This window comes from Alosa alosa, chromosome 1 (genome assembly GCF_017589495.1).
Source record: "Alosa alosa isolate M-15738 ecotype Scorff River chromosome 1, AALO_Geno_1.1, whole genome shotgun sequence".
NCBI lineage: Eukaryota > Metazoa > Chordata > Actinopteri > Clupeiformes > Clupeidae > Alosa > Alosa alosa.
In genome coordinates this window covers 39926082-39947436 of record NC_063189.1, presented here as the reverse complement: position 1 = coordinate 39947436, position 21355 = coordinate 39926082, and the positions used below count along the sequence as shown (strand labels likewise).

General features: G+C 40.5%; 1 protein-coding gene and 3 non-coding genes across 4 annotated transcripts; 1 reads left to right on the top strand and 3 right to left on the bottom strand.

The window, feature by feature from the left end:
* Window positions 1–91: 91 nt before the first annotated feature.
* si:ch211-89o9.6 lies at window positions 92–15885 on the top strand. Its single transcript, XM_048249700.1, has 8 exons — window positions 92–582; window positions 699–805; window positions 1566–1677; window positions 2165–2292; window positions 4242–4344; window positions 6784–6881; window positions 13660–13753; window positions 14286–15885. The coding sequence occupies exons 1-8, from the start codon at window positions 282–284 to the stop codon at window positions 15311–15313; spliced, it is 1971 nt and encodes a 656-aa protein (XP_048105657.1). The 5' UTR covers window positions 92–281; the 3' UTR covers window positions 15314–15885.
* Window positions 15886–16757: 872 nt separating this feature from the next.
* On the bottom strand, window positions 16758–16830 carry trnak-cuu. Its single transcript has one exon. It is a non-coding gene; the product is annotated as a tRNA-Lys (tRNA).
* A 697-nt stretch (window positions 16831–17527) lies between these two features.
* trnae-cuc lies at window positions 17528–17599 on the bottom strand. Its single transcript has one exon. It is a non-coding gene; the product is annotated as a tRNA-Glu (tRNA).
* Window positions 17600–18061: 462 nt separating this feature from the next.
* On the bottom strand, window positions 18062–18135 carry trnat-agu. The gene has a single exon. It is a non-coding gene; the product is annotated as a tRNA-Thr (tRNA).
* Between the last annotated feature and the right edge of the window lie 3220 nt (window positions 18136–21355).

Here is a 21355-nt window from a genome sequence, read left to right as displayed (position 1 = left end):
TCATCCTCTGGAAGCATCAGTCATGGCAGTCGGCATTCTGATTCGTCAAATGGGAGTACTGTTTACCTCGTCATAGCTACGAGACAAGCGGAAGTAGACACATTTTCACCAGCTGCTGTTATCATAGGCTGTTAGGCTGATCCTACTACAAATATTATTTTTACGAGTTTGTTACTAGTTTTGTGTAATCTACATACTACGTGTACTGTTTCGAGCACTGCGTGTTGTTGTTTTTTGGTAACAGCAAACAGTTGACTTAGTCGCTTTGAAAGAATAGCACAATGTCGAATCGTCTGGCGTTCCAGACGCAGCTAGCCTCCATCATGGAGGTTTTAGCTAATGCAGCCGTGGCAGAAATTTGTAAGCTTGTGGACGACGATTACGCCGTTATTCATTTGCAAATGTCTCAGTGTCAAAGAGAAAACAAATCACTCAAAAGGAAGTTGCATTTATTGGAACTTAAAATGGCTCGGGGTTATGCCGAAAGGAGAATACGTGAAAGTGCTATGAGCAACCGCTTGAACAGAGTCCATGTTAATGCAAACATAAACATCGTTGACAAGTACAGAGAACCTATGTCTGGTAAGTCCTTCTTTGCTTTCAAACTGACACCAGTGACACATCATATCACATATTATAACCTAGAAGATCAAACTATTGGAAATAATTTTTAACGTTATGTTTTCTTCGATTTACAGAACACTTCAGATCCGATGGCGGTGTTCTTGGTAGACAAATGAATATCGGTTTATGGGAGGATGCGTCTGGTGGAACCGAACCTGTTCATCGCTTATCAACAACTGAAGTATGTGTTAACGTGGGGTTGGATCGGTGTCTGTCGAGTTCATTTATATATGCATATAGTACCCTGAAAATGATTATCCACTAAACATTAAACCTACTGGAGACTACAGCAAAGCTGAATAAACTGTATTCTTTCACACAAACATACGTCACAGACCACTTGGAGGTGCAAACAATATTGGAGTTTTGGTTGATTTGACCATCAGTTAACTTCGAACCAGGCATTTTACTTTAGATAGACAATAGCGATACATCATAGGAGTGATCAACGTCAAATAAATCTAGAACCGAGTAGCTCAACATTTGACACCTAGAATGACATCTAGATATGTTTAGTATTCTAAAGACATCAAATAGCCTGCTATATTAGTTCCAAGTTCATAGCCAAGGAGCCAGAAGTGTACACGCATGGATGGCTATAAAACTGTGCTTTCATTATACAACTAAACACAACAAAATACTTTTATAACCCTTGAGCCAGCTCCTTACTATGTGATCTCAATGGCGATGCAGCGTTTGTTTGCACCTCCAACAGCATGGCATATCCGGTTACCGCCCACAAATGCCCTATGTTTGTGTGAAAGAATTCCTTCCTAATATAACATGTAGAACCAACCATCTCAGCTGTAAGCCAACCACCATCTTAAATATAACTGTGTATTTTATTTACCAGTAAAATGCACACAGTGGCACATAGGTATTTCTAAATGGCAAGATGTGCATTTAAAGTTAAGCAGTTGTAAGGAGTCACCTTCTTCTAGTCTGCAGGTGAAGAGTTGCCAGGGCCTGACCTAGTGCATGTCAAAGAAGAGAGAATGGACAATGACTCTGGGGAAAGAGACACACAGGAGGGTCTACAAATCAGGGAAGATGGTAAGTGGGATTTGTTTTTAAAGTGGGGATCCCATAGTTACCTCTCTGCATTACTGAACCAGCTGAACCACCAAATGTGGCCAAATGAGTTGGTGAAATGTTTTTGAAGATTTAATCTTACTCATGTCCTCAAAATTAAGATTTTTTAAAAATATTTTCATAATCACAAATTCCCCACACGTAGGCTGCCTGTTACTGTGGCATTGGTTTAAAATGAGTGGAATGGCTTATATTCAAATACTATATAATTTGTTTCTAAATAAGTTATAAGTGAGCACCATATTGACTACATTAACTGGCAGCACAAGCACTCTGTATCAGTTGTAAGTTGGGACCAGGGTTACATAGGTGATCATTGATATTCAGTTACATTTTTGTCGGTCTTGATTGGTTTATATCCCCAGTTTGATCTATCTGTGTGTAAGACTGCCATGGAAATAATTGATCCTTTTTTCCTAAAATGGTTACTTTCACTCTTGATTTGCAGGACGTGTAGAGGTCGGCTCTAGAGTGGAGAGGTCAGGCTTTGAGGACAGCCGGAATTCACCAGCCGCGAGTTCAGAGGAGCAGCCGCAGTTGCAGCGCAGCAGCAGGACCGGCCGGGGCACCGTGGAGGTCAGTGGAACCACTGCTACCCTTAAGTCTGAGCCAGAATTTGAGGTCGTGGAGGGGGTGTCCCTGGACCCCCCTAAAGGAAAAGATGAGCCAGAGTTTGGCACGGATGCAAGTGCTGGTTCGCTGGAGGCGTTCTTTCTCCCCGATGGGAAGGATGCAGTCGAAGCACAGCAGCCCTCTTGCTCTTATGCGCTGGCAGGCCAAGAAGCAGACAGTTTCCAGTCAAGCGGAGCACAGAGGCAGTCGGAAGTTATTGAGGTTGACTCGGATGAGGAGGGGGGTGAGCTTAGCACGTGGAATAGTGATGATCCATTGTCAGAACAGTGTCAAGCACAGAGACAGTATAGAGGTGACGTCATGGAGAAACAGGGCGCAATGTGTCTTGACAACTTCACCATGCCCCCTCATGCAATGATGGCGGGCAGTGATATCTCGGTGCCATCCAGTTTTAGGGACATGAACGGATGGGAGAGGGTTGGCAACACAAGCTTCCTGCCACCGCCAAAACCATCCAGGGCAGCAAAAGGAACTGGGGGTCCTCGGGAGAAGCTCTTCATCTGCTCGTACTGTGGCAAGGCGTTCAACCGGCCCAAGAAAGTGGAGATTCACCAGCGGATACACACTGGGGAGAAGCCTTTCCGCTGCGCTACGTGCGGGAAACTGTTTTCAGAGGCGGGCAACCTGAAGAAGCACCAGCGCGTCCACACTGGAGAACAGCCCTACAGCTGCTCGCTGTGTGGGAAACGCTTCGCCTGGATCCGCAATCTGAAGACACACCAACAGAGGAACCACCCTGATATATACACAGGAGATGATCTTATGATGCAAGGGGTTGGGCCCACCTAAAAAAAAAAAACTTTTGTAAGCTTTGTTGGAGTGCCCGTCTTCCATGGACATGGACTTCCTTTGTATGTGTGTGTGTTTTTCCTCCTCTTTGTTGATTATGTTTGAGTCAAGTTGGCACAGCTGTTTTGTAGCCAGTTGTAAAAAAAAGTTATTATTATTATTATACTATATAATAATATTACTGTTATACTATTATTACCATCAAAGAGTTTGGAATTTTGTTAGTCCAGATGCAAGTTTTTTGTTTTGTATGTATACTAGCCATGGCATTTCAGGAATTAATGACACTTGTTAAAATTGTCTGACTGCTTGCATCTATGAAACTATTCCTCTTGAATAAAGGATATTTTATCTAGTTCTGTCTGAACTTTGTATTAAATTAAGGCTAAGGAATTTTCCACTCACCAATGGTCTTAGTACACCAAATATCATATTCAATTATGCCATACTTAAAATCAAGCACCTTGACACACAATTCAGCTATTGTGTTCTTTTAAAACTGGTGAGTGATTGGATTTATATGTTATTAATTGTGACCAAGTTAAACATGTCTATTACCTAGTTTAGACAATATTATTTCTCATAAATGTATCTCATTGTGCACAGAGTTGCATTGTGTCTTAAATCATCTGGTTTGTTTTCAATAAATTACATTTTGTAATGGAAATGTGTTGTTTACCTAAGCCTTAGATTAAAACGTTTGGATGCATGTTTATGTGAAAAGCTGCATATTTGTTTATCTTGTTTTACATAATTCTGCTCTTAGTTAGAGGCCTACTTCTGGTGGACACTTCCAGAGATTAATGCATCTAGAGTACTAAATCAGCTGACTCTATAGGAGAAGTGTAAATAAATCACAGATTTGGGTCCATTCTCTCCATTTTGTGGTGAGAGAAATCTGTCAAAAATGTATTAATATTGTGCTTCCATGCAGTAAGAGCTCTTAGACATCTGACATATACATATATATATATATATATATATATATATATATATATATATATATATATATATATAAATGTGTGTGTGTGTATTTATATATACGACAGTGCTGGCCAAATATCATGCTTATAATGGGACCATGTGTCCTATCTCTCCCCCAGCCAGAAGATATGGAAGAAGGAGAACCTGACGTACTGTTCATTAAGGAGGAGAGCTCAGAGGAAGACCAGGAGGGCAAGAGAAGGGGGTTGAGTGTACAAGAGGGTGAGTAGCAGGGGTGTGTCTATGGGGAGGCTGAGGGAGATAATGTCAATTAAAATAAAAATCAATATGATTATTGGTAATTATGCAGATCATAAATAATATAAACTTAATATGAATTTCAAAATGTATGAAATACAAACATATGATATGAAGCCACCCTCATTGGGGGAAGTCTATGTTGTGTAATGTCTATGAACTCCACTGGTGTGGTGGGGGGCTCCCAAGAAAGTATCAAAATACTTGACTTGACTTGACAAAACAATAATTTTGGCATTGTGACACTAAAACTCTTATCATGTATTTTTCATTGGCTATGGCTCCTGACTGATGCATGAGATAGATGGCCTACAGAACATCTATGATTCTGTAAATAATTATTATTTTATTGGATTTGAGTTATGGTACTCAAAGATCTGATACATGACTTTGCACACATTCACTCCTCAGCACTCTCAAACATTTCCCAACTCTGAACTCACACTATACTATACTGACTTTGCACTCATTCACTCATCAGCACTCCCCCCCCCCTGCCCCCACACACACACCTACATGACTTTTAGCACTTTTACATCCCTCTCCCTATGCTACAGACCTTTTATTTTTTTTCTTATTTCATTTTCATCACACGTCAAAACACACGCACACACACACACACACATATCTGACTTTCTCCAACTTTTGCACATCTCCATAGAACTTTTTATTTATTATTTTTGATTTCTCCTCCATCTATCTACCCATGTCCTTGATTGCCTAGCCTTTCTGCCCCCCCCCCCACCCCCATTCCCAACACACACACAAAAAACACACACACTTACATCATCACTGTCATCACCTCACATACATACAGCACACTGCTTGCTACAGTAAGCCTCCTCTACATACTTGCTGCACACTGCCCCCCCTCCCTACATACACAGCACATTGTCTTCAGGATCTTCTCCAACACACATCCTCTACATACTTACAGCACACTGCCCCCACCTACCCCCACACACACACACACACACAGTCACTGCTCCACTCCCCTCCCGCCCACACACACATCTGCACTGTCATCACTCACATACATCATACATACAGTACTCTGCTTGCAATAGTAAGTCCCTTCACCATACTTGCAGTACTCTCCCCTACATACACAGCACATTATTTCATTAAGCTTCTCCAACACACATCCCCAACATACTTACAGCACACTGCCCCCATAAATGCACAAATAGGCTGACACCAGACATAATTTCACTGCATTTCTTACATCCAGTAACTATATTAAGCTGGTAAGGAAAGCTGGCTCTGTAGTTGGAGCTGAACTGGAGTGCATCACTTCACTATCTGACAAAAGGACCCTGAACAAACTGATCAACATCTTGGACAATGAGTGTCACCCACTCCACAGCACTATTGTTAAGCAGAAGAGCCTGATCAGCTGGAGACTTCGCTTACTGCCTTGCACAACTGACAGACTGAGAAAGTCATTTGTCCCCAGGGCCATTGAACTGTTCAATGCCTCACTTAAGGGAAGAGGAGAGATAGTCTGCATAGTCTGTCTGCCTCTTCACCCCCTCCATGTTTGGTACTGTCTGTCCACTAGCCACTTGTACCACTGTCTTTATGCCTCACTGTTTGCGTGCTATATTAGCACATCAGCACATATGCATAACCCCCCCCTATATTAGCACATTAGCACATATGCATAACCCCCCCATGCCACAGCCGAACTGTGGCCACACTTATACATTTTCTTAAATAGTTAAATATATAGACTTTACTTTACTTTATTTCTGCATTGTTGCACTGTTGACTTACTCATTTGCACTATCACCATAGCCACTATCACCATTGCACTACCACCATGACACTCATTCACACAGAGCACCTTAGAGCACCTTACCATACCTTACTATGCACAGAGAATCACAGGCTCAGTCCCCTGCCTCAGTCATTGCAAGCCTCTGATTGATTAATCACCACTATGTGGATACTGTTTTTAGAATTGATTTAGATTAAGTGTTAGTATAATTTGTATTTTTGTAATTTGTATTTTAGTATATTTTTATATATTGTATTAAGTGTTAGTATAATTTGTATTTAGTATATTTAGCATATTCTTTATCTTCTACTGTCCTTACTGCTTAGTTGTGTTTTATATTATATACTTTTAATTACTTTTCTGCTGTTAAAGAATGTGTTTGTGTTGTATGTATGCTGCTGCTGAGACCTTGAATTTCCCCTGGGGATCAATAAAGTATCTATCTATCTATCTATATGCATGTGACAATAAACTTCCTTGTATCCTTGATATGATACTGTTATATTTTATTCACCGGGTTTAACAACTACATCTAACAATTAGCAAAAAGAAACGATTTTGGAGTCCGACCATTTTTTTATATTTCTTCTTTGCACCAATGGTCCTCCTTTATCTCTCAACAGGAGTGGTTGAGTCCAGCACCGGTGACTCTGGAGTGGACCAGCCCTCAGAAGCACAAGTGTTAGTTTCCGAAGCAAATGTAGAAATCAATGCTCTTGAGGTGAGTGCATCACAGACATTATCAGGTCTTTGAAATGTTCACAGCAAGGGCAAGGCAAAGTTCTACAGCAAGGGCGTCGGAGGTATTTCAAACCTGGGTGGGACAAAGTAGCGGGGGTCAAGGCATGGGTGTAGGTTTACGGGGGGACACTAGGTACTAGTCCCCATCAATATTTTGAGATTACAAAATTGTCCCTACCAATCCCTAACTCCTTTGTGCTATTTGGACTAATTCCGACGGCCAGGACGACTGTAAAAGAAACACTGTCATTTGATTGGCCAAGTGTATGCTAAGTTATCAGGGCTGTCTACCAATACATGACCCAAAAAAGGCCAGTGTAAAACATCTTAATATGTACCGTTTGCCCTTCAGCATGTATATTTTTGCCCCCTTTTGTGCTTTGTAGATCAGCTATGCCACCAAAGCTATGCCACCAAAGAAGAATACAAAAAACTTTTTCATTATGCAGAGTCTAAGTATGCAAAATAACTAGCCACACAAACTGGTAACAGGTAGCCTAACATGACCAGGCTTTTAAATGCGGATTCTACTGTGAAAAACAACATTAACTGTGTGTAGTAATATATAATATACCCAGGATATTGTCACAGCCAAACTTAGCTTCTGTAATCTTTCAACCAAGGTTAGGAGTCATGTTGATTAGGGGTGTGCAGCACGGACAGTCGCATAGCCTATAGCACAACAAAATAGAAGTCACATAGAGTTACCCAGAGCCATATAAAGGTATCTTTATCTGTACTGTGATGTATTCAAATTATAAAATATGTTCAGCTATTAGTAATTATGCAGATCATAAAATACTATAAAAGCCATAAAAGCCGTCACATTCTATGTGTATGTGTGTGGAGGGTCAATCAAAGTCTAGGATCACCACCGATGTGAGTGATCACACAATATTCAATATTAGGCTACTGATGGCATCAAGGTGGTGGGGGCCCTCAAATTTTAAAAATCGCAAAAAGTATCGAAATCGAGTTTCTTCACTTGGTATCAGTATCGAAACAATAATTTTGGTATCGTGACAACAGGAGTTGGGGATGTGTCCCCACCAAAGCTGAAACCAAACTCATGGGTCTGGGGGTTCTCCCTCAGGAATTTTTTTAACTGAGTAGATGTGATTTCCTTTATTCTGGTGCATTCTAACAGGTGGCCTACTGGAGAAGAGCGATACCTTTTTTCGTTCACATTATGTTTTGACTGCACAAGCGAACCTGGCTGAGCTGAGCATGCTCTCCAGAATAACAGAAATTGCGCTGCATTTGGGTTAAACCACGATTCGAATACTAGTAATATTAAACAACGACTAGGCTCAGCGCTGGTTTTAGCCTACTACATTTGGGTGGGCTCACTGGGCTGGTAGAAATGTTGGGTGGGCAACATAGCAAAGCGGTCAGATTGGATCAAAATTGACAAACACAAAACACAAACACAAAAAAATCGGTACTACCTAGTTTGAGTTGCTGCAGCCAACAGCCAGCGATAGGCAGTATTTCTGATACATCTATTTAAAATAAGTATTTCAAATACAAAATAGTATGTTGTCATTTGTAATTTTATTTTGTTGAACAAATGGCTTCTTATTTTGTATGAAAATACTTTAAAGGTGTGTTTTTGTAGTGACTTAAAAGTGCAAAACATTGAATGCAGCCTTGGACTGGTGCTGACAGTTGTTGTGATCAGAACATTGAGATTCAGGAAGATGATCTAGTGCAAGATGAGTAACGTGTACGTGTACAAGTTTCTTGATAACTTTAATCATCCAATTGGAACACATGGAACAGGTTATGTGATTGTCCTTCAACATTGCTCAATCTAGGCATACATTGATGATGTAAGAGACATTTTGTACCGCTTGACAAGTTCAGTTGTGACTTTTTGAGTGATCTAGGTGAGCTGGGTGCTATCCAGACATGAAACAGTTAAGCAAAACAAGACATTCAGATTAATAACATACGCGTTTCTTTGTTGCCTAGCCTGTAAATAGGGAAACAAATAGGCATTGACTACTTCTGTTACTATAGCAAGGTGGGCTATTACAATTTTAGACAGTTGCTAAGATGGCTAAATTGGATCAAACTTGGCACATATAGCCTAGGCTGAATCGGCCAGGTTAATCGAGGAGAATAGGGCGCGATTATCTTTACATTTAGCCTAACGTTACCATGGCATTGTACTGCCCCATCCACCTTTTCCTTCAACATGTTTAATTATGCTTTTACGTGAAATACCCTACCATGAATTTGAGTTTGGTTCATGGTTTATCTGTTATTTGGACCCTAACGTTCTTCTTGTAGTACAAATCCAAAGAAGACAAGTAAGTGTTCAAAATAAAACTTCACCTTTATTTACAACCAAGATACAGAATAGGGTAGACTAGCCATATTTCTAAACACTACTTGTGCTCATTATGTGCTTCGCATTTCTGCTCTGCGCTTGGGTGCAATAATTCTGCCAGGAGGTTGCAGTGAAAACATGGCATGTCACTGATTTGGGTATTTTTGGGGGGTGGATTCAATATGGAAGCTCACATAAAAAGAGGCAATGAATAGATTGAAAGAGTTATGTCGACATGGTAAAAGTGTGTGTGTGTGTGTGTGGGTGGTGGGGGTTGGGGCGGGTCCAAACTAATAATTATGACCGCCGCACAGCGAAGCGGCGGTCATATAGGTTTAGTCAGATTTGTTTTTTTTTTCGCATGCCCAAATTTCCGTCAATGATTCCCGGGACACTGAAAGACCGGGGTACACGAAACTTGGTGGGCATGTAACCCCATATGGATAGCATGGAACCATCGTTTTTCGTTTTGATCTGTAGCCCCCGCTGGACTGGACCCCGAAAGGAGGGTAGGGCAGACACAGTTTTCTGTGAATATCTCAAAACCGTAGGGTTTAGGAGGACCATTTTTTTTTTTTGTATGTTGATCTCAAGGGGCCATGTCAACCCATTCCATAACCACTCATTTCATGTATAGCGCCACCTAGTTAAATACAAAAAAGTAAAAATGAGGTGTTGTAATTGAAGGTATTTGTGACCTAACATAGTCAAAACTGCACGAAATTGGAAGTGTAGGATCATTATGACACCCTCTGTATGCACGCCAAGTTTTGTGGAATTCCATTCATGGGGGGGCCACACAATAAATTAATTTATGTTACTATACACCAACTGGTCTGTAGGTGGCGGAGACAGTTTTCTGTGAATATCTCGAGAACCGTAGGGCCTAGGAGGTCCACCTTTTTTATGTATGTTGGTCTTAAGGGGCATGTCAACCCATCCCATTACCACTTATTTCATGTATAGCCACCTAGTTAAAAAATTAAAAAGCAAAAAATTAGGTGTTTTCATCACAATATCTCTGGCTGACAAGGTCAAAACTGCACAAAATTAAAAGTGTAGGATCATTATGACACCCTCCGAATGCATGCCAAGTTTTGTGTACTTTTCGTTCATGGGGGGCCTTACAATAAAATAATTTATGTGTACATTTAGTGACGTACACCAACAAGGATTCCCGGGACACTGAAAGACCGGGTACAAAACTTGGTGGGCATGTACCCCACATGGATAGCATGGAACCGTCATTCTTCGTTTTTTGATCTGTAGCCCCCGCTGGACTGGACCCCGAAGGAGGGAGGGCAGACACAGTTCTCTGTGAATATCTTGAGAACTGTAGGGCCTAGGATGACCAATTTTTCCGTGTATGTTTGCCTCCAGGGGTCATGTTAACCCATTCCATGTGCACACATGTGCATAAACAGATACACACGCACACACATACATTTACAGTAATCATAATTATGATGACACATACTCACACAGTAGACATATGTATGCATGCATGCATGCACATGCACAAACACACATACGCAGGCAAAAACACACAAGCAGCACATACACACACACACACACACCCACACACATAAACATAAATTTGTACACGCGACACATGCACACAATTCAAGAATTTTTCCCGTCATCTACTACCTGAATTTTTGGTCATTGATACCGGGACACCGAACTACCGGGTACATGAAATTTGGTGGGTATGTAGCCCCACTAGACTTTCTGGGAAAAATTTCATTTCGGCCCCCGGGACCACCACCAACCCCGTGCTGGGCCCCTGAACCGCAAAAAAAAACAGTTTTTCCTAAATAACTACCTGAACCGTGGCACTGAGGATGAAGAATCTTTTTATGGTATGTTGGTCTCAAGGGCCCACATCAACCTGGCTCATAATCACTCATTTGTGATTTGCACCCCCACCCCCGGTAAAAAAAATGAAAATGCAATATTATTCTGCTTTAATCGCCCCTATCTTCAGTTATGTTCAGAACTGCACCAAATGTTATGTGTATGATTGACCTGGCATTCTCCGGGAGTATGCCAAGTTTCGTAGAATTTCATCCATGGGGGGGGTCTAAAAAAATTAGGTTATGTGTACATTTAGTGACTGTACACTTATTGGCCTGTAAATGGCGGTGCACACATATACACATGCACACACACAGGCACCCACATACTATCGGTATTAGAACGGCCGATACATAATTACAAATTCAGTAGGATTAAAAGAAAGCCAAAATAAATATTCATCATCATCATGGCTGCATTTTCAGTATTGGCGATAAGTAGTCGTTTGTCCACTAGATGGCGCATCGTTGCAGTGAGACGTAATTTTGTTGGAAGTTAAAAGTGGGTTGGAAAAAACAATGGACGCTTCATACAAGGACTGTAATTTACCGCAGCGAACATCTAATAAGGATAGGACGATGTTCACATGAAGTGTAATTCCCATTTCTTCTTGAAGCTAAATAGATCTGAGGATGTTTTATCGGATATGCTTGGTTTTACTGCAGGTACGTTAATCTTGTAATATCAATAAGGACCTAGGTAATGTTACCGTTAGCGTTGGTTGAGTGATGGAGGCATTTGATTTATTGCATTTGTAGAAAACTATAAATGCGGTTATACCAAGCAAATGTATAGCAGCACTGTTTGTATCTTTCGACTGTCATTTATTGCACGCGTGCTACACAATCATTCTGTGCAATGGAAGATTTACCAACGCGTTAACCGGTCTGATACAGTTTTGCCTATACATGCGTGAGACTGAGGCGCCTGTTTATTTTGTTTTAAGTGCGTGCAGGGTGTGAGAGGGGAATCGATGTGCTTTGATTACAGCTTGGTAGTTGTAGTCTGTGAAATTAAAAAAGCACGTGTGTGTGAAGTATCCAAACAATGACACCTTCATTTCATTATGGCTGCTTTAGCAAAACACCTTAAGCTACTGTGTAGTGGGTCCCATTTAAAAGTGGCTACTTCATTCAGCGCCTTCCTTGACTCATGGAGCTGCGTGAATGTTATTACAACTTTCGCCCGCGATATGACAGTTTAAGTCCACTTGATACTGTAAGGCGTAAGCCATTGGTTTCAAAGGAGATTTTATTTGTGTCGCCAGCATAGCCTATTGACAATTTATGTTGTAAATAGGCCTACCTTATAATCCTACCTGTAGCTTAGGGAAGCTAACAGCTTTCTATTAGGATCTAGTTTGTTAGTTACCATTTTGTCATAACTCCCTGATGCATTTTTTGCATTTAGAATAGCCAGAGTGTGTATATCTCAATCGGAAATTAAACAATATCGGGTGCCTATGGACTAGGGCTCGTGAACCCAGCCTGATCTGCCCGCTATTTATTTTTTGATTTCTTAAAAGATTGAGCTTGGTCTGATGAAAGCCAGACTAGCCATGGACCTCAGTTAAACAATGCAAGGGAACACGAATCAGCCTATATTTGCACTAACAATAACGGACAAAAGCTCTTCAACTTTGGCCCGATAAAATGTGTATGAACAGTCTAGCGACGCATTTCATCAAGGCCCATTTGGACATGTCAGTTATTTGCACCACTGGTTAGATGTAAAACAGCATTTCGTTTCAGACTAGGCTACTGTTACTTAATTTGTGCATTAACAATAACGTTTCAGACTACTGTTACTTAATTTGTGCATTGACAATAAAGTATTACATGAACTAAAGATTACTAAAATCTTATGTAGAAGAAGAAACATTCACAAAAAAATCCATCCATCCAAAATGACCTTTGTTTTTGATAGCTGTTGAAAACGGCATGGAACTGACAGAGATGTTTTTGTTTAAAAATACATAAAAAAAATTTTTTAAAAATAAATAACATTATGCTGATACCTTTTGCTTTTCCCAAATACAATGTAGCCTACAGGTGTAAGTGACCTTTCATCAATCCAGTTGCAATGGATGAACTGTGATGAACTGCCCTACTTGTGATTGTTTAGAGATTTTAAAGGTTTTATAACAATGCTACATCTTCTTTGGCTATTCTACAATCTATTCACCTTTTCAGCACCAGTAGGGTACTTTCTGTGCAGCCGCACACACACACTCAGGCATGCCAAACAAGCATACACAAAAGTTTCAAGAGTGGGGGATGGAGTAAAATATGGAGACAAATTGAAGTGTGATTTATTTTCGCGGAACAGATGTACAGGACTGAGCGGCGGTCATATTTTGTACCGCTATGCGGTATATCTAGTATTAAAAAGTGAGTGGGTCCTTGTCCCACCCTCAAATAATGGCTCCGACACCCATGATCTACAGTATACTTGTATTAGAGGGGGTGGTGACAATACAGAAAGTAAATGATGGCTTAATGAATTCAATGAAATCAAACGAAATAAAAGAAATGGGTTTAATGGGTGTTTCCTGCATCATCTACAGTCTGGACCAATGGAGCTGTCCAAAGAGGAAGACAAGGATGAGCTGGTGGCCATTGATATTGTGCCATCAGGAGGAGTACAGTCCAGAATGGAAGGTAGTATCATTCATTATGTCTGAGATGTTTATTTAAAACCGCCTGTTGGACAGGTTTTGTAATTGCTCGGTTTCTTTAATGTCTCAATTTATTTCAGTTGTAAAATGGCCATGTGTTGGAGATGAACACACCTGATCTTGCTACAAGGTGTCAGACTATTCACGATTTATTGTGCTCTGGCCTTTAAAAAAAAAAAAAAAAAAAAAAAAAAAAAAAGCTAAAAATTGGCAAAGTACAGGATAAGGTTACTGAACATATTGCTAAAAGACTATTAGTTGAGCAGGCTAATTAGCTTTAGTCAGTGTAAGCTGTAATTGCTAATAATGTTTGCAAGTCAAGCCTGCTGATTGTTAGATCGTTATCTCAACCAATTACATAAACACAAAAATTCCTCTTTAGCTTAAAAGTTGTCTTTCTGAGTATCAATTTTGTGTACAGTTTGTGTAAGATTCATGTGGACAGTAACATATTTCTTTAATGTTACCTAGTAAACCTTTCTAAATTATCCAAACCTCTATTTTTGTGGTCTCAGGCTTTGTGGGCTCTGAACCGTCTAGAGAAAGAGTCACACAGGTACTGCAGAAACAGATAGCTCCAAAACGCACCAAAGGTGTCACCTCCGGTACTATATGGGACCTGACGGGCTCTGATGACACGCCAGAGGGGAAGCTGGAGACTCACCCGGCTCAGGGCCTGCAGAGAAGGAACAGCAGTGCAGCCCTGGGCTCAGACTACCCCCTGTATGAGAGGCCTGCAGAACTGGACAACCTCTTCTCATGCTGGCCCACAGAAAGCCCACCTCGACCGGGCGAGCCCTCTTGCTCCTACTCCTCCAGCGACCCAGACCCGGATCAGGACTGTCTCCTGGTCCACCCTGGGCCTCAGACGAGATCCGTGGCGGTCTGTGGTGCTCCAGTGGTGACTGGGAATACAGTGTCCTCCTCGGGGCCACAGAGGGCGCTGAGGCCAGACGGAGTAGTGGCTGTAATGGGCACCAACCCCAGACTCGCTGAGTGGCACTCGTCCACCGTGGCAAGGAGTGGTCAACTGCACGCGCTGCGTAGGAGTCAGACGGATGCCATCTCTCTGGAGAGTGCCACCAGCACATGCCCCCCTCCGTCACAACTCCCCCAAAGGGTCTCCGTAAACCCTGTCCCGTCAACCTTCGCTAGGCTCAGGCCATCCGACATGTCGGCAACGCAGATTCACAAGTCTTTGATGGGGCTGTCGCAACAGCAGCAGCCTCCACAGATTCTCTTCCCACCAGTGGAGCGTGTGATAAGCAAGAAGTATGTGTGTCGATTCTGTGGGAAGGCGTTCGCTGGCCAGTCAAATCTGGAGGCACACCAACGCGTTCACACCGGGGAAAAGCCTTTCCGCTGCACTACCTGTGGGAAGCTGTTTTCCGAGGCAGGCAATTTGAAGAAGCACCAGCGCGTGCACACGGGAGAGAAACCCTACACCTGTGGCCGTTGCGGGAAACACTTTGCCTGGATCTGCAACCTGCGCACACACCAACAGTCAGCTGCTTGTGGAGGGGTTTCAACAATGAGCAAATAAACATTTCAATACAGATAAAAGAAGGGAGAAAGGGCCACACTTTGCATACATTACGTTGTTTTTTATTGCAATTTTAGTACAGTTACCATAAATAAAGTGACAAGACTACCCATGACTGGAGCATATAAGTGGTGGGAACATGGTAAAAATAGCAGTTTCCTCTGAAATCATGGCCTTCTAAAAATTAAAGTAGCACAAGTAAATGGTAGGCAGTAAAATGATGGCTTGTTAAGAACTCATTTTGGCGCTGGGCAGTGTCTTTAGGTCTTATGTGTCTTCTGATATGCAAAGTTAAGTTGAGCCTGTGCCACTGCCTAACTATATCAATGTAAAGAATTGGACCAGTGAAATGACTCCCAGTTGTTTGTCACATTACTACAAATACATGTACTACCTCAGCAATAGATGTAGATTATGTAGCAGTTAACTATACAATTATTTCTCCTTCCTCTCTATGGACAACTCACCACTTTACGGGTATAACAGTGTTAGCTGTTGTCAAGACTAATGAGTACTCTTGTTCAGTTCAAATGCAATGTTTTTTTTATTATTATATATTATATCATGACAGTAAAAAGCATAACTGATAATTTGTGTTAACTTGCATCATTCCTTGACACAAGTATGGCACACTATCATAGATGGACCATCTTTAGTTATTTAGTGTTGACAAGTAACAACACATTACTTGTTTGCTTTGAGGAGCAGACTAAGCAGTATTGTTAAAGGGATATTCCACCATTTGGGAATTACACTCATTTTCCACCTCCCCTTGAGTTAAACAATTGATTTTTACCTTTCTCCAGTTCATCCAGCCGTTCTCTGAGTCTGGCGATACCACTTTTAGCTCCAGCCTAGCATAGATCATTGAATCAGATTAGACCATTAGTATCTCGCCTGCTAGCATCACGTTTAAAAGTGATTTTCGGTAATTTTCCTATTTAAAACTTGTCTCCTGTAAAGTTAGAAAGTGTAATAAGACCAATGGAAAATGAAACGTGGTGATTTTCTAGGCTGATTTGACATGGAACTATACTCTCATTCAGGCTTAATAATCCAGTCACTAACCAATTCGTCTGCTGCACCTCAACCTTCCTTGTTCCTGGAAGACTATTTTCAGGTGCTGCATGATATGTGCTGCTGCCTTGATTATTCGCTGGAAGGAGAGGACTTTTAAACGTGATGCTGGCAGGCGAGATGCTAATGGTCTAATCCGATTCAATAATCTATGCTACGCTGGAGCTAAAAGTGGTATCGCCAGACTCAGAGAACAGCTGGATGAACTGGAGAAAGGTAAAAATCAAATGTTTAAGTCAAGGGGAGGTGTAAAAAAAGAGTGTAATTCCCCAAATTGTTGAATATTCTTTTAAGTAGTGCATGAAATGTCTCCATTACAAGATTGGACATTTTACATCGAGTTCTCCTTTCTAAACTCAAAACAAGTCGCCCAACGTGGGGCTCGAACCCACGACCCTGAGATTAAGAGTCTCATGCTCTACCGACTGAGCTAGCCGGGCAGGTACTGACATTTAGTGGCATAAATTATAAAAAATGAGACAATTCAAGTCATTGACTCAATTCTCTTCCAATGTTCCAATTACAATGCTTCATATGTGCTCAAGAGCGTTCAAACTGCGTAACATGTTTAAATGTTACTGCTACTGCCGTCATTTCTGTTAAGTGCACGGAGTTCGTGTTTGAGTTGAGACGAGCAGACGACCCTACACTGTTGAAATTCACACACCATGCGAACACACACATAGCGCACCTCAATAAAAAATACTGACGTACGCGGATTGGAAATTGTATAAATATTCATTAGGCATTATTAATCACTGGTATAGTGGCTGTTTCTTTTTCTTCAGAAACGGACGAATCAGGTTTATGACTGTTTTAACTCTAGTTGGGATACTAGGACTTGGTTTGTCACTAGGTGTCAGTAGTAGTCCATTTTCCTCCAAAAAAAAACAACTAATCGAAACGAGCCAACAATGCACACATGCTACCAGATCTAGTAGAAACCAGAATATGCCTACAGTGGATTCGTCGAAGTTCCTGTGGAAGTCTGCAACATCAAAGTGAGAGTCAGAATGACAGGTGAAGACGAAGCCTAACATATGTTCGCTGTCGTTACCTCGAATGTCTTTTCTCAAAGGTCTCTACGACAACCACGAGGTTTGCTTGAACATGGATAGCTGGAGGAGGCAAAACTTATTCCCTGACCGGGAATCGAACCCGGGCCGCGGCGGTGAGAGCGCCGAATCCTAACCACTAGACCACCAGGGACCTGGTTATTATCAAAAAAAATGTTCAGTGCTTATTATTTACTTACCAACGACTCGCATCAAGCACAAGTTCATTTGTGGGCATGTTTTATATAGGCTAGGCTATATTGATAGCTAGGGACAAATAGGCATAAACATTGTGATTCGCATTAGAACACCCTGATCTTTAACCAATTTTGCCAAAACATCATCATTGATCATCTGTTTGCAAGGTTTTCGCATGGTTTGCTAGGTCAAGCTTGCTAGACTAATAATTTGGCTTGGGTGTAGGCTACCGATGTCAATTTACAGGTAGGCCAGTTTTCAGATGCTGAACCAAATAGCCTTAGCCTTAGTCCTACTAGACATTCTCTGATAATTGGGTATAGGCCTACCGATGTCGTCTAGTCTTCGGGTGAGTTTCGGTTGACATAACAGCACTTTTTGCTCTGGGATTTCTGAACAGAAAACAGCACTTCCCATAAGGCACCGCTGGGATTCGAACCCAGGATCTCCTGTTTACTAGACAGGCGCTTTAACCATCTAAGCCACGGCGCCCATAAAATATGTTTAATGTAAATGTCATGACCTCATGACACTATGACAAGGCTACATTATGGTCCGTTATGATTTCATCCGTTATGATTTCTAAATCCGTTTAGTATAATTTCGTCCGTTATGATTTCGAAAAGCCACTAATTTCGTCCATGATATTAAGTTAGGCTATTTCGTGGACGGAATGCCTTCTGTAATGGTCAGACAGTAAAACCAGAGAGGGTTCAAGCGGAGCGAGAGGCGCAAACGTTCGACAATTTCCGCGTTCGATTATTGCAAGGAATCCCCTTTATGCAGAACCAGAGTAAGCCCTTGCTGCACTAATGTCAATGGAGACTTGTGGAATTTTACCAATAAATTGGTCATTTTGTCTTTCTGGATTTGTTGAGGGTTTTTTGGAAAATTGTGTCATAATCTGTAAGTGTTTGGGATCATTTCAAGCCTAATAGTGTAATTTTTTAGTGTTTGGATTTGTAATAAAATAACTTAATATTAGACCATGCTGCTGCCAGTTACTGTCCGGTTGTTATCATGCTAGCTAGCCTCTTAGCTAAGGTAACATTTTAAACGGAGAAGTGTAATTTCTTTGAAATGACAACTAGCTAAAACCAAAGATCCTTGATTACTAGCAAGATAGAGCAACGTAATTCGTTACTATGGGAGCAAAACGGGACAGTTCCGGTCTGCATAAGTGGGAGTGTCACCTTACGTCACTAAATAAACTTTCTCTCTTAATAAGCAATAAGAACAGATAAACATAATTGTGTTCACAGTATTATTGTCCATAATCATGTATGATACCAATGAATCATTCTTAAGGACATGATATGAATAATTTAATTAGTCATGTGAACCGAGCTAGCTAGCTAGCTAACGCTAGCTTAAAATGCTATACAAGTGGATGGGAGTAGCTATGGCAATACAGCTATGCGCTAACAAGTGACTAGTAGTTGAAGGACTTCGCTTAAACTTAATATACTATTGCAAATTCACTTGAGTATAAACTATCCACTTTAACTAATGTAAGTAATGTTATTCAGCTAGTTGTCATTTCAAAGAAATTACACTTTAAAATTTTACCTTAGCTAAGAGGATAGCTAGCATGCTAACAACCGGACACTAACTGGCAGCAGCATGGTCTGATATTAAGTTATTTTATCACAAATCGAGCAGCTAAAAAATTACACTTTTAGGCTTGAAATGATCCCAAACACTTACAGATTATGACAAAATTTCCAAAACCCTCAACAAATCCAGAAAGACATAATGACCAATTTATTGGTAAAATTCCACAAGTCTCCATTGACATTAGTGCAGCGACGGTTTACTCTGGTCTGCATAAAGGGGGATTTTCCCCCTTGCAATAATCGAACGCGGAAATTGTCGAACGTTTGCGCCTCTCGCTCCGCTTTAACCCTCTCTGGTAAAACTATCCCCCTACCAGCTCCACCAACCCAGTATTGCAAGGATTCGTTGTACTGTCACGTTTTATTCGTTGTAGGCTACGTCGTTTTAGTAACATTAGCCTACTGGTTAAAACAAATTGGAAAGCGTTTACCGGTAGTTTACTGCCCTTAGCTAATCTGGGCTGATAAGCATAACAATTGTGCATTTTATGACTAAAGCATGAAAGTTTCCACATATAATCTACACACTCTAAGGATTAATTTCAGACGTGGAGCCACTTTGTATCTGACCTCTGGTGACCTTTGGGGGTTAATGACATCATCATTACATTTCCGCCCATTATTCTCCATTACAATACTGTACATGTTCCCAAATATGCAGTTTTATTCCAATATAAATGCTTATTTTGGCCTCAGCTGTTGCCCTCATGCCACATTCATCCTGGAACACCAATCTGGCCATTCCATATTTAAATGTAACCATAGCAACCAGCCTTTTTGCGTGGCAGTTATTTTTTGGACCACTTTTAAAAAAAAAACTCAAGGAAGTCCTTCTGTTATTACTAATAACTACCTGAAAAACTATTAAGAATAATTATGTACTGTAATATTGTCAATGAATTATTTAAAAATGTAGCAAATATGTTACAAATACACTCTAAAAACAGATTAGTTGGATTAACCATGATATCAATCAATTTTAACCAATGTCATCGTGTAATATGTGTCCAAATAAATTAGTTAGATTGACAAATTGGACTTTAGTTAAGTTTTTAACCAATTTTCATTAGTTTACAAATTAACCTATCCCACTAGGTTGCACTAACCAATTAGATTGTGTATTAAGTGTCCAACTAACTATTAGTCAAATTGACAAATCTGACTTAGTTAAATGTTAACCAATTTTCATTAGTTGACAAATTAACCAATCTAGCTAGGTTGTTTTAACCATTAGATCGTGTAATATGTGTCCGACTAACATATTAGTCAAGCAGATTGGTTAAATTTTCAACCAATTTTTCTCAGTTGAAAAATTAACCAATATAACTAGATTGTTTTAACCATTAGATCGTGTAATATGTGTCCGACTAACATATTAGTTAAGCAGATTGGTTACATTTTCAACCAATTTTTCTCAGTTGAAAAATTAACCAATATAACTAGATTGTTTTAACCATTAGATCGTGTAATATGTGTCCGACTAACATATTAGTTAAGCAGATTGGTTACATTTTCAACCAATTTTTCTCAGTTGTAACATTAAAGGTGCCGTGTGTAATGTCCGCCAAAAAATCAATTCATACTCCACATTCCATAAAAGATGGGGCAGTATACCTCCAGAAAGTGAGTTGGTCTACCCTAGAGTAACAACCGAGACACGTGTATTGCAGTTTGGCTGGCGGTTATGTTGCCCGCATACCGCCTCAAATGGCCGAAACTGGTATTATGACACCTGTCGGGCTGTGGCTAGTAATTTAGCATGCTAATTTAGGTTGATCTCTCTGCAGCACTATACCTTGTCATTTTTTTAATGACATCATCACCCTTATTTCTTCTCATTCTTTTGATGCGTGTAGCTCATTTTTTGGATATTTTTACCTCAATTCTTACACATGGCACCTTTAACCAATATAACTAGGCTGTATTAACCAACTAACTGATAACTAAATAGTTTCTTAACAAATAACCAATGACTTAAGGTATTTTAAACAAGTTTACTGTTTAAAGACAACCAGCAACAAAACAACCCACCCATACACATATCAAAGTCAAAGTCAAAGTCAAAGTCAGCTTTATTGTCAATTTCTTCACATGTT